This window comes from Pleuronectes platessa, chromosome 16, assembly GCF_947347685.1.
Source record: "Pleuronectes platessa chromosome 16, fPlePla1.1, whole genome shotgun sequence".
Classification (NCBI taxonomy): domain Eukaryota; kingdom Metazoa; phylum Chordata; class Actinopteri; order Pleuronectiformes; family Pleuronectidae; genus Pleuronectes; species Pleuronectes platessa.
In genome coordinates this window covers 22,948,771-22,962,070 of record NC_070641.1, presented here as the reverse complement: position 1 = coordinate 22,962,070, position 13,300 = coordinate 22,948,771, and the positions used below count along the sequence as shown (strand labels likewise).

The 13,300-nt window shown below is 46.0% G+C and overlaps 1 protein-coding gene across 1 annotated transcript; it reads right to left on the bottom strand.

The window, feature by feature from the left end:
* Positions 1 to 1,675: 1,675 nt before the first annotated feature.
* On the bottom strand, positions 1,676 to 12,778 carry LOC128459074 (ral guanine nucleotide dissociation stimulator). The gene is made up of 17 exons (XM_053444183.1): positions 12,433 to 12,778; positions 10,057 to 10,349; positions 9,648 to 9,692; positions 9,359 to 9,558; positions 9,110 to 9,270; positions 8,776 to 9,024; positions 8,584 to 8,687; positions 8,191 to 8,275; positions 6,997 to 7,068; positions 6,346 to 6,432; positions 5,679 to 5,711; positions 5,309 to 5,430; positions 4,615 to 4,707; positions 4,306 to 4,435; positions 3,501 to 3,839; positions 3,292 to 3,406; positions 1,676 to 3,203 (listed from the first exon to the last, which is right to left on the bottom strand). Exons 1-17 carry the CDS (start codon positions 12,454 to 12,456, stop codon positions 3,064 to 3,066), a joined length of 2,292 nt encoding a protein of 763 aa, XP_053300158.1. The 5' UTR covers positions 12,457 to 12,778; the 3' UTR covers positions 1,676 to 3,063.
* Between the last annotated feature and the right edge of the window lie 522 nt (positions 12,779 to 13,300).

The following is a 13,300-nucleotide window of genomic DNA, read 5'->3' as shown; positions in this document are numbered from 1 at the left end:
ACGTGCATACATAATACATGAGAAGGTATTGGATGAGGGGCAGTGTCCTGTTTCTCCTTCAGAACTGCTGACCAGTGCATCCCCCCCGACACACACACACACACACACACACTCAGACACACACAGACACACACCTGAACACCACACCCCTGTGCAGAGAGCTGTTTCTCTGAGTGGACAGACAGGTCAGCTCAGCCGAGGACAGACGGAGACATTATTAGGATTTCTATTTCGATTCGAAGAAACGAGGTGCGTGTTCACGACATGAGGGTTTTAAGTTATGCAAGGTTGTGTTATTTCAAAACACACACACACACACACACACACACACACACACACACACACACACAAAATTCTCTGCACCATATACATACGAACACAGCCAGGTTGTGTTCCAACGCAAAAGTTGCTGCTGCTCCCTAGTGGTGTCTCGATGTAAATACACTCAAACTACAGTAACTTCACTACAGGACGAGCGAGCAGCTCTCTGACGCCACCAAGCGGCGACATTGTGCAACTTGTAGTAAATGAGTTCCATTACATTCACTTATATGGTCACTGACATGCTGATATGAACTGGAGTCAGGCTGAATAACACGCTGCCATGTAAACAGCAGTTTCTCATCACCTGAGTCAGGTCGAACTCATAAGAAATAATGGAATTAAGAAACGTGGACACATTCTGATATTAGACATGTATACGACAACAACACCACGTGACCTGGGTGTAAACAAGATGGAAAAAATGAAATGGAGTTTGTTGATTCCTTGCAGAAAAAATTCAACACCGACACATCTGCACAAGATAGAAGCAGAGCGATGGAAACATGTAATGAGAAATTAAAATAAGAAGCAGCATCTAGAATATATAAGATAAGAATAGACGTGCGAATATAGTAAAAATGGAAATGAAACATTCAAGGCTGCTTTTCTAAATGATCACTGCAAAAATAAAAGTTGTGTGACACTGCAATTTGTCAAAATTCTTTGCAATATACAATATTTAGTATTAGACTGTGTCATTCTGACTCTGACACATTTGTCTTGTTTCTTATCGTTTCTTGTGTGTTTTGCTGCCTCAGAATGTTTTACATAGTTGACTTGTGAAATTAAGCTGCTTAGAAAAAACTCTTTATTATTACGAGGCCTGGAGAAAAAGTTTGGTTCAGCGGTGGTGAACTTTAGTTCTGTCAAGAGCAATTTCACAACCTCAGCTACAGGGGGCGACACTTAACTGTTGAACACAATATACGTCAGTCATCTCGCAGATGAAAGGACAGGAACTGCTCCCCTTTGATGAGGCGTGTGATGTCAGATGGTAGTGATGGTGGTGACGAGGGTGATTCTCTCAGGTGGTTTTAGCCAAACCTAGCTAATGGATCAAAGGAATCTTCCCCTCGTGGCTTTTCAGATGATGATTCCTCCCTCGAATCAAACTCAACACAATAAAACACTTGTTGAACAGTGTTGTTGTGTCTGTTGAGTGAAACTTTAGTTCTTGTGTTTTTAGCTTCATTAATCTGCTCTGTGATGCTTCTTTAACAAATACAAACACTTTATTCTTTATGATTCAGCTTCTGTTCACTCGCTCTAAATTCAGAGGTGGCCCATGTTTTGACCAGGACTGTTTTCTGAAGTAAACTGTTACCATGAAAACTTACAGGCGATAAAAATAAGACAAATAAGAACATTAGTTTAATTGAAATTTGGCAGAAATTCATTTTTTCAGACAGTTTATTCATTTTGTTTTACAACTCTGACATTTGTCTTCATCAAAAAAGACAGAACAATTTGCAGTTATTTATAAGCCAAAATCATTTATAAATTACCAAAGGGGGGGGGGGGGGGGTATTGCACAGTACAATAAGAATAAGCTTATTCTAAAATGTTCATTCTTGGGGAGGTTTGTGGTTTGTGGTCAAACGATCACGTCACAGGACCAGTTACATCCCAGCTTCACAAGTCTGAGCCACAATGTTAAATACAATTGAGTTAAAAAATAACACATTTTAAATATTCTTAGGAGTTTATCAGTAAATTCTGGCCGGATTAAATCAACCAAGTCTCCAAATCAGAGTCAGAGGACAAGTTAAATCCTCGTGAGTCATCACAACGTGTCAATAAAGGTGCGTTCGAGTGAAGCGTGGTGGAACCAAAGTGAAAATAAATAGAAAACATCCGACAGTTCAACCTTATTGTTGTTTCATCTGCATTTACATCCCCGTCCATCAAATATCTGCTGCTGCCTCCGTGTTTACCAGAGTTCAGGAATGCCATCTTTCCGGTCGGGCAGTGAGTCGTGCTCTATAATCACGTCAACAGGTCTGAGACCAGCAGGGAACACGCCGATCCCAGCTGAGCGTCTCCTCCCACTGCTCGTATGGAAACACGTCAGCACAGCAGGGGGTTAGATACCGGCTGTGCACAGCATCTGACCCATATTCCCTTTTCTAACACACAGGTTATTGTTAGCGTCTCAACGTTCATGTATATTTAGATATATAGGTCGCTGATGTCAGCACGTGTTGCTCTTTGATGGACGGTGTGTCTGTCCACGTCCTCATAGCAAAGACAAAATGAAGTGACATCGAGCAGCGGACTCAAACACCTCAGTTCTTTGGTTTGATGGTCGGATTCAGGCCCAGTTTATTCCAACAGGAAGTAAAAGCGAGTCAGATCCAGGTGTTTCTCTTCAGCTTCATCAGTTCCAGCTGCTTCCTCTTCATAAAGTGCTTCTGCATCGCCTTGTCCGTCACATTTTTAAAAGTTTCCTCTGTAAAAATGAGACCTCCTTCAGGGATGTCCCCTGAGCTCTAGAAGATCCTCCAGACCCTCTGAGCTCTAGAAGATCCTCCAGAGCCTCTGAGCTCTAGAAGCTCCTCCAGAGCCTCTGAGCTCTAGAAGCTCCTCCAGAGCCTCTGAGCTCTAGAAGATCCTCCAGAGCCTCTGAGCTCTAGAAGATCCTCCAGACCCTCTGAGCTCTAGAAGATCCTCCAGACCCTCTGAGCTCTAGAAGATCCTCCAGAGCCTCTGAGCTCTAGAAGATCCTCCAGACCCTCTGTGCTACTTTGTGTATCGGCCCAGGCTGGACGTGGCCCTCAGGGGCTTCTTCTGGCCTTTGGGGGATTGCCGTAAGACAAAGTCAAAGTTTGCTGTTGTGGACATCGCGTAGAAGACGTTGGCTTTGTCCGGGATGAGCAGCTCTGAGAACAGAAACAAAAAAAAACAAGTGTCATAAACAGGTTCTTTCTCACGGCAGAGTCTTTTCAGTGCTCGTGGCTCAGCACTGACCTCTGTCCGGGGAGATGACCTGCGTCAGGGTGAACTCCTTCCAGCTCAGGTGCTCCAGGTGATGTTTCTCCAACGCCCTCTGAATCACATGAGCAGTTTTGTCCTGACTGGTCAACTGTGAAGACAAAGAGGCAGACCTGGGAATGTGAGAAATACTCAAAGATTGTAATCAGGTAGATATCTTCTCGATATACATGAGATAAACTCACCAGGATGCTTTTGTACATGTTGCCGTTGCTCGTGGGCAAGTCCACGCTCACCCGGACGATGCACGTGTCGGCCACCTGCCGGTTGTACACGGGCAGCGAGGTCATGGACACGGAGCGCTTGTGGTGCGAGGCCAGGGAAGACTTCGGCCGGGCACCGCCACAGGACGAGGCGGGGGGGTGAGGGTCCGCCCGGCAGTCGCAGGGGGAGTCTGGAGAGGAGGCGGGGGAGGAGGAGCACGGGGAGGAGGAGGCGGCGGAGGAGGAGGAGCACGGGGAGGAGGAGGCCGAGGAGGACAAGGAGAAGGGCTCGGACACGTTGTTGCAGGAGCTGTGAAAGGACTGCAGAAGACCAGAGGGAGAATATGATTATGGAATTTGTATTATATGTTGATTGTGCTTCAGGGAACAGTGAAGCTATTGAGCCGCTAAACAACCACCTCAAGTTAAAACCTCCTCAGATGAGATTCCACTGGTTGAAGGCTCCAGTTGTTTCCATAACTCTTCAGAAATGATCTTCAGCGAAGGGAGATTATAATTTTCTCCTCATTAGAATTGCTCCAGGGTTTGTAGGGCGATTTAAAAAATGGGACAATTGTTGGTGAAGTGTAAATAGTGGATGTTGTGTTGAGCACAGAGACGCTCTACATGGAGCAGTGTGACGACACCACGTCCACAAAGACCCCAGTGTCTCGCTATGAAGGACAAAGGGCGGACAGAACCACGGCGATGACAAAAGCAAAGACGATTAATAAACATGGACAACACACAGAGACACACACACAGAGAGACACACACAGCGTCTTACCTGCAGTCTGATGGAACAGGCCGAGTTCGGGGAGGACAGATCCTCCATCTCAGATCCACTGGATCCAGAGGAGGAGACGCTGATCTGGTCGGCCGGGACTTTCTTGGACCCGTCGCTCACCGTCAGGAGACTGAGGACAGACGAGAGACAAGACAGAGACTATTCCATGAAGCTGTTTCAGAAATGTCCTCTCGCACAAATACAACAATCTGCATCCACCATGTTTGCATTTGACTTCAGAGGTGAAGTGAGGTGTGTGCGTGTAGTGAAATGTGTGTGTTTAAATATTCAAATCACACACACACACACCTGGAGAGTTTCTTGCTGAGCGTGCGGTGGCCTGACCACAGAGTCGGAGAGCAGACGTCCACCGGAGGCTCCAGCTGCCTCGACAACTCGTAGCTGTAACACAACAAACACAACGGTGACAACTCTGCAGAACAACAAACACGGGCTGCAGCTTTGATTTGTGTCACGTCAGCCGGTTTGTGTGTGTTTCACGCTGGCTACTCATTTCTTTGGTTTTATTGCACAGACTTTGTGAAAAACACATTTTTATTCTCCCCCCCAACAAACTCAAAGGGTTAAATATTAAAAGAATAAACTCTGGCTGGTTAGTGAGTTGGTTCAAAGTTTCCTCAGCAGCATTGAAGTTGCTCTAGAAAATATTATCTAACTGCCGACATGTCTCATGATGAAACAAAGTACATTTACATCATTATGGTACATTTTGTACATATCTGTACTTAATGGAAGTAGATTTGTATTCGGAAACTTTACACTTTTACTTTACTGCTTATATCAAATATTGTTCTACGACATATGGTTTTTAGTTTTAATAATGAGAGGGGAATTGATCCAATCACAGCGGGCACTTTGCTTTTAATACTTTAAATATATTTAAAAGGAAGTACTTTCTCTTCTCTTACTCAGACAGAAAGGTTAACGTGGTTCTGTTACTTGAGTAAATGTGTATTTTGTTATCGGGCTTGTCCCCTCTCACCTCTCCTGGTCCGTGAGCAGCCGGTGTCCCTGCAGCCAGGCAGCGACTCGGGGGTGATGGGGCAGGTTGTCCTGGGAGCAGGACGCCTGCAGCACACGGATCTGAGACAGAACCTCAAACTCCTGCAGGGAAACACAACAAGGTCACGTGAGCAGAGAGACGGAGACGGTGGGTCTGTGATCACAACCCGTCAGGAGGGAGCTGATCCTGAATATATACCCAAAAGTCAGGAACTGTTCAGCCGCTCTGTTTATTCTGACCATGCAAACACTCCACACGCCCAACTGCTCAGGTATGTGTTTCTCTGATGTGCAGAAACACATTGAGAGAATAAGGGGGGGGGGGGGTAGATAGAAGAGGGTCCACTCACCCTCCGTCTCTTCTCCAGGTTTATGAGTCCACTCTGTCAAAAGAGAAGATTTATTTATTACTTTTATCAATAATTAACTGCAGCAAAAGAAATGAACAAATCAAAAACATGTTATTCTAATGTCTACAGCAGAGCAATTAAAATATAGTATATTGTACACACATATTGAGGCTTTGCTTTCCTGAAAACTACTTATTCACTGACTGAAAACTGAAAAAACTACAGTTGTGTGAAGAATAAACCTTCCTGTGATATTCATGTATTTGTACACGTGTACTCATCTGCAACAATACGATTAAATTCAGGTCAGTGATATTTAAAATAATCATAAAACACCAGCCCTAAAGGTTTTGGACCAAAGCACACATGATGCATCACAACACACTGGGATGTTTTCAACGATCCCACCAGTGCCACCAGTGCCACCAGTGCCACCAGGAGTCAGATGGTGAACAAAAGTGTTAATCACAAAAGAGAAACCTGAGGTGGAACTGAACGCTGTGACTCAGAGGGTGTTTCCTGCTCATGTTCACAGTTTATGGGTCAAACTTGAGGTCAGTTCATTGAAAAAGACTCCGCCCTTCCATCCACCCAGCTCATGCTTTGTGTGTCTGAGTGTGATGAGTCAAACGTGACACAGAGGTTTGTGTGTTTGTGTGTTGTGTACCTGCACGGAGTCGGGCAGAGCGGTGTCCAGCATGGTGAGGACGGTCAGGTACGTCCCCAGGTAGGGGACCACTCCACTGGACGAGCTCTGCAGGGAGACCACATAAAGAACAGTTACACAAGACCGATGCTGTGTGGACAACTGGGTCCAGAGTTTGTCTTTCACATATGAACGTCCTCAGCAGCTGACTCAGACACTCGCACAGAGTTCAGTGCTGGTCTGAGATCAGCTGGCATCACTGCATCTGTTCATTTGTCTTTCAAATCCAGCAGCAGCCCTTTTCTTTTTACATACAGAGCGACATTCACACAGGCTCACGTCCCAGTTTGCAGCTCTGTGGGTTTATGTTACAGCTCAGGAGAATGTGCATATGACTCATAACGACCCCAGTCTGGTCTATTATTACTCTCCTATAATCCTGCTGATCTGAGGCTGTCTGAAACATGTCCAGGACTAAAGATAGCTCCTGGTCTCTGAGCTCCTCCACCCACTCTGAGGTAAAAACCAGCTTTTAACGCTGAAAAGTAGGAAAGAGGTTTAAAAGTTGAAAAGTTGAACAGAAATGAAACGTTTGCTTCTCAGAGCCTTTCTGGACCCACTGGGCTTCTCCTCACATCCCAACTCTTCCCCTCCTCCAGACTGGGACCTTACCATCTGTCTGGCGATCGGACACCGCTTGGATATCTTTGGAGAAATGTTATCCGCGCTGGCCTGGCCTCCGTCCTGTCACAGAGGGTCAGACGGAGCTATATTCAGTCACAGGGTGTAGGACACATACGACGGCAAGAGCAATAAGTGGTTCATAAAACCAACCGGGTTGCACAGGCCCCTGTGTTCATGTGCAAGACGGGTTTAAAGGTTTCATGAGAAAGTTCCTTATGGAGCAGATTCTCCAAGGTTTATTACACATTAACTCGAACATCCTGTTTAATGGTTCTCCTGGGACAGGGAGGGAGGGAGGGAGGGAGGGAGGGGGGGAGGGAGGGAGGGAGGGAGTGTTTGTGTGTGATATTATACATGTATGACTGATTGTGTGTTGACATAAAAACGCACCTGATTAAAACCACAAAGCAAAGTGAACAAGGAGGAGAACAGCAACACAAAAGATTAAAGATTCCCGGCGAAGAGTCTCTGATCTTTTCCAGAGCGACTCGCCCGGTTGCTGTGTGCAGAGCGACCAGAGGTGAACTATTGACTCTGGAGTCCTTTCACTGCAACGAGACACAAGACGCCTCTGACGCCTGCAGGAGACGATATGAAAGAAAAAGCCGGGAACACGATGTGCCGGAGGCTTCTGGTTTCATATTAACACGCCGAGAAATGAAGCTTCTTAATAAGTGAAAGAGAAAAATCCATAAACAGGAAGACAATCATTTTCTAAACATGTTTTGAGGAACGCTCCTCAGGAGTTCATCGAGTATTCATGATTACGTTTCAGGTTTCTGATTTGACTGACAGCTCATGGCAGATGCTGCAGGACGACTTTCCTGCAGCTTCCATGCATGAATATTAAATATAAACATTGCATAAGGAAATTCAAAGTAATCTTATCAATCACTATTTAATTTTTTACAGTCTACGATCTCACCTCTTAACTTGAACCCTTAGCAGTTAGATAATTATCTATATTGATTTAAACTGACTGAATAAGTGCTGCTGGGAAGTTTTATTTAAAATTATCTTTTGTTAAATGATCCTGTTCATTCTTCCTCAGACTGGATTTGAAAGTTTGATGATGAACAAATTACATTGTGACGTTGATACAAATAAAGCTCCTGGTTTGTGTCTATTACACATAAAACCCAGGTTCTAGTAGAAATGTAGAGCGTCTGGTTTGCTCCTCACCTCCTCCAGCAGCTCTCGGTTGGTGAGGACACAGTTCTCATCAGGGAAAGTCTCCCACAGGTTATTGAACGTGGCCATGCTCTCTCTGGAAAACAGAACAGTTAAAAACAATATAAGACACTTTAATAATCAACATTATTCCCTTGTTATATCACTTCAGTCTTTGGTCCAGATGTTCACAGCACAATCATGAAGTCAGGTGTCCCCCGCCCTCGACTTCATAATAACTCCCCACGATGCTCGTGACCTGCCGCACGTTATGACTCAAAGCTATTTGCTGACTTGCTGCGTCAGTGGCAGTGAATTGCTCTGGATGAGGCGTCAATTACCTCGTTAAGGAACAATTATGCATCACAAGATGTAAACACAACCATAGAGAGGTGGTTCTATCACCTGCTGACAGCCGCCCAGGTCTTCCTCAGCCGGTAGACGGCGTTGGACTGAAGCGCCGACAGAATCGCTCTGAGAGACGAGAAGTTCTTCAGCCGACGACATTCCTGCAGGAGAGAAGATTCACGATCAGCTGATTCACTCGATATCAGATCCAATGTTCTGGGGATCGTGTTGTTTCTGAGTTTGTCTGACCTGTGCTACTCGGATCCACTTCTCGATGATGCGGGCCCTCTGTGCAGGAGTAGTGGGGGGGAGGCAGGAGGAGGTGGGACTGGAGGTGGCGTCCGTGGGCTGGCAGAGCAGAGACATGATCACCTGGCTGGTGACGGCGTTGAACTGGGAGATGGTGGCCCGGATGGTGGGAGCCATGTTCTCCTTCTTGTCCCTTTGAGACCACACACAGCCCAGACACTGGTACGGCACCACTCGGACAAACAGAACCTGAAAACCAGTGAAAACCATTAGTCAGTGGTTAATCAGGAACGGAGAACGGTGGACTGGTGTGGACACGGAGCCGCTCACGTACTGAATCCACCCGGGTGAGCTGCTCGGCCACGGCAGCAGCAGAGAAATCCAGGATCCCTCCTGAATCCAGAGAGTTCTCACATCCTGAGTCCTCGTCGTCACCAGATCCCTCGGCCTCCTGATCCAGATCCGCCAGAGCAGAACCGACGTCTGTCTCCGGTTCTGAACAAACACACGGAACAGGGATCAGAAGAGCGAGGAGGGTTTTCACATCCACACGTAGGCCTCACCGCTCTGGACCGGGTTGTACCTTCTCTCTGGAAGCTCTTGAGCAGTGCCTCCGCCTGCCCGGCCAACGAGCAGAAGTTGGGTTGTGTGCGCATGTTGTCGAGCACCGCGGAGCTGATGCTCAGGTGGTCCAGCAGCAGCCGGAGGCCCGAGTGCCGGGGGGGGTCCCTGAAGTCCTCGCTGAACTCGTCCAACCACGTCTGGATGAAGGCTAACAGAGGGCTGGGGGCGTAGAGCAACAGTCACATTCAAGCAGAGCGGCAGACATATCAGATATAAAGTGTCTGCAGGTTCCAGAGTCGTCCTCTTACCTCCTGTAGAACTCACAGTTGTCCAGGTCTGACGCAGCTCCGTCTCTGCAACCAGGAAAACAGCTTTTTTAAAAAACGTCACAGTGCCCTGAACCCTGAGAGCTGTTTTGTTTGTCGGTTGTTTTCCTTTAATTATTATTTATCCTGCCCTGCACTGATCCAGACCCTGAGCTGCAGTCCTGCCGGCCGCAGCCTCAAACCACTCGAACCCAAACCCTGTGCTCGACTGCTGCTGTCGAGAGCTTCCAGATAATGAGCAGCTGCCAGATGCTTATTATGACATCAAAGCTGAGGGCAGAGAATCGCTCTGTCAGGGAAACGAGGTCTAAAGAGCCCCGGACTCAAACCTGGTGACTTTATTAACTTCCCAGACTGAAGCCCAGCGGGTCTTGACCTCATGGTGAGTTACCTTTGGAAGAGCAGCTCTATGAGCTTGGAGCTGCTGGTGAAGGTCCTGTACGTGGAGAGGAAGATCTTGCTGTAGTCCTGCTCCTGGTAGCTCGGGTCCAGCAGGTGGTGGACCAGCAGCTCCAGCGTGGCGGCCTTCAGGCGCCGCACCTTGCAGGTCCGGTACTGGACGAAGGCGCAGGACGGGTTGGCATCGTCGGTTCGGGGGGCGGAGGGGGGGGCGGGCTCCCGGCGCAGGGTGACCCCGTACACGGCGCCGTCCTCGAACTCCTCGCCCCACTCCTGCACTGGGTTCTGGTGAGGGGGGGGACAGAAGAGTGTTCAGAGTGGCTGCTGGTTAAAACCCCCGGCTTGTGTCCTGATGATACACAGATACGGGTCCTATACACAAACACGTGTGTAGTTGTGTTACCGGTCACAACGTTAAGGTCAGAGGTCGAACCACGAGGAGGTAAAAATAGCAGCAGACCCGGTGAACCAACACACACACAAACAGGTGACACAACACCACCACAGAGACACACACTGATCCCCTATGAACCACAATTACTAGGTAGTGTTTGACTCATCATCATCTTCCTGCAGCTCGAGCACAAACGCTTGTTATTCTCACGTCCTGTTTTCCCTCTGACACAGGAAGGACAGATTTCCAGGAGTTTTGTAGGTGAACACGAATGTTTAGGGACAAATAAGAGGATTATTAAAAAGGTTGGTGCATCAAAGCAAAAAACACCGGAACGGATCCTAAATGTCAGGAGTCTGTTTCCTTCATCTGCATCTCCAGTGACCGGGGGAGGCTCAGCTCCACTCATCAGCTTTCAATTCAAATATTAATTTCCATATTCACTCAAGAAGCTCCTCCTGAGGGAACGAGGAGCAAGTTGTAAGAAGCAGAACGAGAAGAAACTCAGGTTAACGAGTTCTGAGTTTTGTTTACGAGAAAAACCCTAAACATCGGATCCTGCGTTTCCCATCATGCATCTCTGTCTCACCTCCCTCTCCCCCCTTGCCTTCCAGATTGTAATATCTTGTTAATTCTCTCTGCTTCTTTATTTCCGGTTCTTTCAAAGTGTCACATTATAAACATGAGAGTCAGAACGAGCTCATGTTTGACTAATGTCTAATTCTCTGGTTTATATGCAAATGTCACACAAATCTATACAAAATAAATCTGACAACACAACCGGTGTGTGTCACTGTCTGCAAGCGAGGGGGATGAAACAAACAGAATTCATTTAAAATCAATTCACTACACGAGACGAAGGTTATTTAAATGTCTTTATGTTGTGTGGTTGTGTGGTTGTGTGGTGGCCAGTGTGGACCAGTATCACACAAACCCTATTGTCCAGCACAGAAACTAGAAGCATTTGTTCGTTATGCAGATGTGAAGCTGGGCCTCATGAGCTGGTGGCACTGGGCAGATCTGGGACCAGCACATTGTACGACACTAGATTACAGATATCAAATCTAAACGTGAGAGGAAAACACTTGTCTGGATCAGACTCCAGCAAAATCCACATCATCATAATTTATTCTGTTTTATTCCAGTGAAAATGGATCAAACCTGTGACTCATATGTCAAAATGACCCTGATGAGAATGTTCTCTGCACTTCACTCCACCCACAGCAGCGTTGAACAGAACAGACAGAACAGACAGAACAGACCCTGGAGCAGCAGCACCACTCCTCCGCCCTGAACTCTGACAAACAGACTCAGTCGAGGTCGGTTTCCCTCTCATGTGAATATCTCACATTTGAGTCACACGGAGATTCAACAATGTTTCTCCATGAATCTAGAAACACAGAAAACATCCTCCTGCAAGAATCTGCCTTAAATTTGTATTTTTCGTTATTATTTTCCAATTTATTGTTCTTATTTGTGCAGCAGTTTCAGACGTGTTTATATATCTCCAGATAAATCAGATCTGTTTGTTGTCTCTGTGACTTGAAGACCCACAAACAAGGAGTCAGCTTCTCCTCAAGCAGTTTCTCTACAGACAGAGTCAGACTCCAACAGGTGAACTACACAGAAAACTACACACTTTTTAAAGCTTTTGACATTATGAAGAATAAACTGCAAAGAGACAGATAATCCCAGATCCCAGGATGTTTCACTTATTAAAGAAAAGAACCAATCTCTCCTCAGGTAACTCCTCATGTTCTCTGAGCTTCATTTACAGTAGTTACCAACTTTAACCAAGAATAAAAACACAATTCATCCACAGGAAACTACACATTAACTCTCCAGTGAACAAACAAACCAACTGTTTCTCATATTTCACAGATGAATCAGACAAACATTGACCCACAAAGACAAAGCTCCATCTCCGAGGAGCTGGATCCTGCTGAGTGGACTGTTCTCTCTTCTCACACTCACCATAGTCAGCTCCCATTTCCCCATGACGTCCTGTGGAGTTACACTCTGCAGCTCCTCATCTCCTCGGGACTGAAAACCGACTCCAGGTCGGATTAAGGCTGCATGTTGGAACGAGCCCAGCACTTAGATCTAGTTCTGAAACTGGTTTCAAACCACATGAACGCGCCTGTGTTACGAGCTGAGAAGACGCGTTTCTCTCCGCAGAGGCTTCGCTCCGTTTCACATCTGGATCATATCTCTCACATCTGGTTCCATGTGGAGGTTCTTGTTTCCTCTGCAGAGAAGAGACCGATACCTGCTGCTGTGTCCCCGCAGTGTGCGTGAGGACAGAGACAGGCAGCCTGAAACTCACTGGGCTGCGAGTGGGAGGAGACTCAGAGTGGGAGGAGTGTGTGTGTCTGTGTGTGTGCGTGTAGTTTATTTATAAAACACATTTTATTAACAGAGGAAGAATCGAGTTTATTTGCAGGGACATTTAAAAACAGCACAAAGACCGAATTTAAATCAGAAAACACATTTTAAAACAAATTACACGCAAAATAAAAGAGATTTAAAAAGAGCAGAATAAAACAGGTGAAAGGAAAAATCTTTATAAAACTGTAGAAAAACAGTTGAAGGAGAAAATGATTATAAATACTGTCTAAAATAGATAAAATAACAATGATGGATATGACTTTGTAAAATAGTTTAATAGTTCAAAGCACTTTTGAATAAGAAAAGTTTTTTCCTGTCTCCAGCTCATTTTTAATAATTTTCTTGTATAAAATAAATAGAATCAAATGTGTGACTTAAGTTTATGTGTCCGGTTCTTAAAAAAAAAAACTTTTTGATAACTTAAATAACCCTTTGAATAAAATATAAACCACAC

Coding starts and splice junctions, on each gene's coding strand:
- LOC128459074 (XM_053444183.1), bottom strand. CDS start 12,456: ATGGGGAAATGGGAGCTGACTATG. Junction 10,350..12,432: donor GGAAATGGGAGCTGACTATG/GTGAGTGTGAGA, acceptor CCCCCTCACCAG/AACCCAGTGCAGGAGTGGGG. Junction 3,840..4,305: donor CCTGTTCCATCAGACTGCAG/GTAAGACGCTGT, acceptor GGTCTTCTGCAG/TCCTTTCACAGCTCCTGCAA.